Source organism: Numenius arquata, chromosome 2 (assembly GCF_964106895.1).
Source record: "Numenius arquata chromosome 2, bNumArq3.hap1.1, whole genome shotgun sequence".
NCBI lineage: Eukaryota > Metazoa > Chordata > Aves > Charadriiformes > Scolopacidae > Numenius > Numenius arquata.
Genome location: NC_133577.1, coordinates 73625832 through 73629624, shown reverse-complemented (window position 1 = coordinate 73629624; position 3793 = coordinate 73625832). Strand labels below are relative to the sequence as shown.

At 39.6% G+C, this 3793-nt stretch overlaps 1 protein-coding gene across 1 annotated transcript; it reads right to left on the bottom strand.

Annotated features, from left to right (window-relative positions):
• Positions 1-2689: 2689 nt before the first annotated feature.
• On the bottom strand, positions 2690-3256 carry ASCL4 (achaete-scute family bHLH transcription factor 4). Its single transcript, XM_074144250.1, has one exon. It carries the CDS (start codon positions 3254-3256, stop codon positions 2690-2692), a length of 567 nt encoding a protein of 188 aa, XP_074000351.1.
• Positions 3257-3793: the final 537 nt, after the last annotated feature.

The window sequence follows — 3793 nt, the reverse complement described above, 5'->3', positions numbered from 1 at the left end:
ACTCCTGTTGAGGAACATCCCACGTGAGATGAAGCTGAAAGGGGGCAGAGCCACAACCTAGTCCACTTCTCCAGGCAGCCGAACTAGCTGATCATGGAGAAGGTGGCCTGCTGCACCATCTCTCTGGGATTTGGAAATCAGAGGATTATGGCTCCTGGATATATCTCTGTGATAACCATCTGACCAAAATATTTATCTTATTCCTGCCCAGGAAGTAACAGTCACTCTGGTCATTTTTATTTCTAGTGGTCTGGCTTGATTTGGCTATTTATTGTGATTATTTGTATATTAGCTGCCTTTCGTCTTCAGAGTGTTTCACAAACAACTATATGTTTCACAGAATTTGTCTCAGGTACTCTGAGGAAGTGTATGTTTTTCACAGATAACAAAGATTTAATCTCTGCTTTGAGGGAGAAATGAAATTCAGGCTTACTGACAGAGTTACCAGCAGCACTGCTGTATTTCCAGGAATCTCAAAACTGAGGCAGAGAGAGAGAGGATGAATTTCTTGTCAGAGACTGCAAAGGGAAGGAAAAAAGCCAAAAAATACTGGATCCAAATCAGACATTCAGACAGCTACCTTGCCTTTCTCCCTTTTCTTTGATAACAAATATAAACACTTATGCATTCAAAAATGAGTGCTTCAGCTCCACATCCATATAGAGAACTATCCAGGTAACTAGACCTCTACTTTTTGTGTTTAGGAAACAGACCCTCAAAAAGTAAAAGCCCTGAGAAAAACAAAATAGTCATTAGAAAAGGGAGTTGGTTACCACATAAAGAATAACGAATGAAGCCTGTGACTGTCACTGACATTTGTGACAGTGCTGCTTCAGTACGGTCAGGCTGAGTGAGTAATTTGCAGCAAGTTGTTTAGACAACTCATTTAGGCCTTTTCCATTTGTGAACTGTGTGTGATTTGCCTAAATGTGTTTGTTCTTTCAAGGTTATTAGCTGTAGATTAAGAAAAAGTAATTGGGCTCAGAGGTCCAGCAATACCTAGACCCAAATTTGGACTGCAAGTAGTTGAAAGCAGGTACCCAGTAGCTGAAAGTGTACAAATGTTCAAAGTAGTTTGCTAGAAATCAGCAGAGTATTTTTATACCAAATAATTTTGATTAGGTGCTCACAGCACAAATCTGCTCCTTAATTAGATTTAAAAATCTAGATTAAAAAAAAATTAGTTTTATGGGTAGCAGTTCATGTTTACTTCCTACCCATTTTCTTCATTCTTTCCTGAGAATTCATTACTCCTGCAAACAGTGCTGTCCCATTCATTACCAATTGAAAGTGAAAAAACCCACAGTCAGGATTAATTAATTTTCTCTTTATTTAAATGAAACTTATGGACACATTTTGAGGTATTTGATCAGTGTTTGTTCTTATTTACACACGAGTATTTTTTCAGGTGTTCAGTCAGCATGACATGAAGGAAAGACAAAAAGATACAAAACAATTTCACCAATGTGAGGCCAAAAAAGCAAAGGTTTGAAAGGTCTGTGGAAAGTGTATGGGTAAGAAGGAGTTTACCCCATATTCAGAATGGGATTTAAGCACATAGCTAAATGTTATTTAAATCTGGCCTTGGAGAAAGGAAGATTTCAGAGCAATCTGGAGACAAATTCTTATTTAAAGTAGACGTGGTCCAAATTAAAGGTATTCCATAGATTTTGATATTAATTTTAAAAGGTGTATTCTTTGAAAAAAGTAATACAATATTCTAAAAAAAAGGAGAAATACCTACATTTTCATGCAGATGTAAACTGATATATTTAATGTCACCCTTTTTGTCCACACCAGTATCTAATCACTACAGGAACATATTTCTAAGCATATAATCTCTGACCTGCTAAAAAGACACAACCAAGACTATTTTGTCCACAAACTCCATTTTCAGAAAAGAACAAAAAAGGCTGACAACATTTTTTTCAGTATCACAAGTGGAGCTTTCCTTTTGAAGGTGCACTTTTACAGAACTCTTCCTAGCATTGATTAGAAAGAAAGTGTCAGATTTTCTTTTCCTGAAAATTATCCTTCGAATAATCACCAAATAGCAAGTGTCCAATGTATGAGTTGCTTCTTTCACTTTAGAAGATGCTGTAAAAGAAATTCATTCCCAAATACAGCCGTGTTTATACTTTTAAAATTGTCTTTTCAGAAATAGAAGTATTTCTGTGATTTTTCTAAAAATTTTAGGGAAAGACATTTTACCTAAATCTTACCTTTCCCAGTCCAAGTGTTTGCAACCCAGTGCATCTCAGGTTAGCAGTCAGGTGAAACAGACAATAAAACTTACAGGAGGAAGCAGGAGAAAGGGGAGGAGGATTTCCTGAAATGGATTTATCTGGTTTTGCTGTTTCATCGAGTGAAAGGCAAAAGAAAATAGGCGAACAGAATAAAAGCTGAATACAAAGTCGAATGCAAATGTTGCTTCAGTCTTAACAAACCAAAGGAAGTTTAGTAACACAGCTGAAGCAACCTGAGAGATACCTGTTTGCTTACAAATCACCTTTAGGTTTTGTATAGACAACATTTAAAGTTCTTTGACAGATTGAAAATACCTTTTTTAATTTTTCCTAGCTGTTTTTCCTTTTCCTGGTATTCATTTTCATCTGTAGAAAAATCCCCAGGGTTTTAGATTTGGTTTTCAGCCAAACTTGAAGCTTTCTGTCTCCAGAGAGGCTATTACCTAACTGCCCGTCTCCTCAAATTCACTGTAAGGGGATGAAGCTGAAGAGGTTTTAGACTCTCCATCACTGTTGCACTCCCGCGGGGGACCAGGACTGGGAGCTTCCGGAAGCTCCTTGGCAGAGAGCGTTTCCTTACTGTTAGACCCTAAAGGATGGCAGTCCAGCAAGCTCTGCAGGTGTTTGATGTAGCTTATTGCAGCTCTCAGGGTCTCCACTTTGCTGAGGCGCTTGTCAGCAAATTCCTTGGGCAGGTGCTCTCTCAGGCGCGTGTAGCCCTCGTTCACGCAGCGCACCCGCTGCCTTTCCCTCTCGTTCCTCTTTCGGATGAAGGCAGGCTCAAAGGAATAGTCATAGACGCCCACGTAGCCAGGGAATGGGATGTAGGAGATGCGACCTGCATGCCCACCGTAGGCTTGCTCCCAATAAGATGGGTCCAGATGGAAGGGAACCCCAAAGGTCTCTCTCAGGGGGACCCCGTGAGGGTGCACATGGCTGTTAGCCAGGGACACAGCTCCTGGAAATGCAATCCTGTTGAACAGTCCGTCATCGTCTTTATTGCTGTCCATGCTTCTCCTTTTTTTTCTCACCGGTGAGATGTCAGTTCCTGAATTTGGCTTCCAAATCTTCTATCAGTCCAAGCAAGGGGGAAACATTTGTATAGGTATTCTGCACCACAGGCTGCAGTTTCCTCCTGCAGTGTATAAAAACTCAGATCTCAAAGCACTGCTAACAACTCATGAGGTCCACTCTGTGCCTGGAAATCAGCTCTAAGCCTTGTTGTTTTTATAGATGTAGGATGCTAGCTAATTTACAGACAGGTTTTGAGGACCATCACTCCACACTTTAAACCCTTCTTTTCCTCTGATCTTCATATTTCAAAAGATAATAAGAGGGTTCCTGTGTATTCCTTTTCTCCCCGCTTGAAATTATGACCATAAGAGTTAATGCCAAACATAAATAATCTTCCAGGCTCTAAACATGTATTGTAATCCACAATATCGTTTGATATAATTGTCTCCAAAAGATGGGTAATTTGCAAAGTTTACAGGGATCTTCAAAGTTTTGGCAGAACTCCTCCCTTTCAGGAACCAAGGATCTTCTGT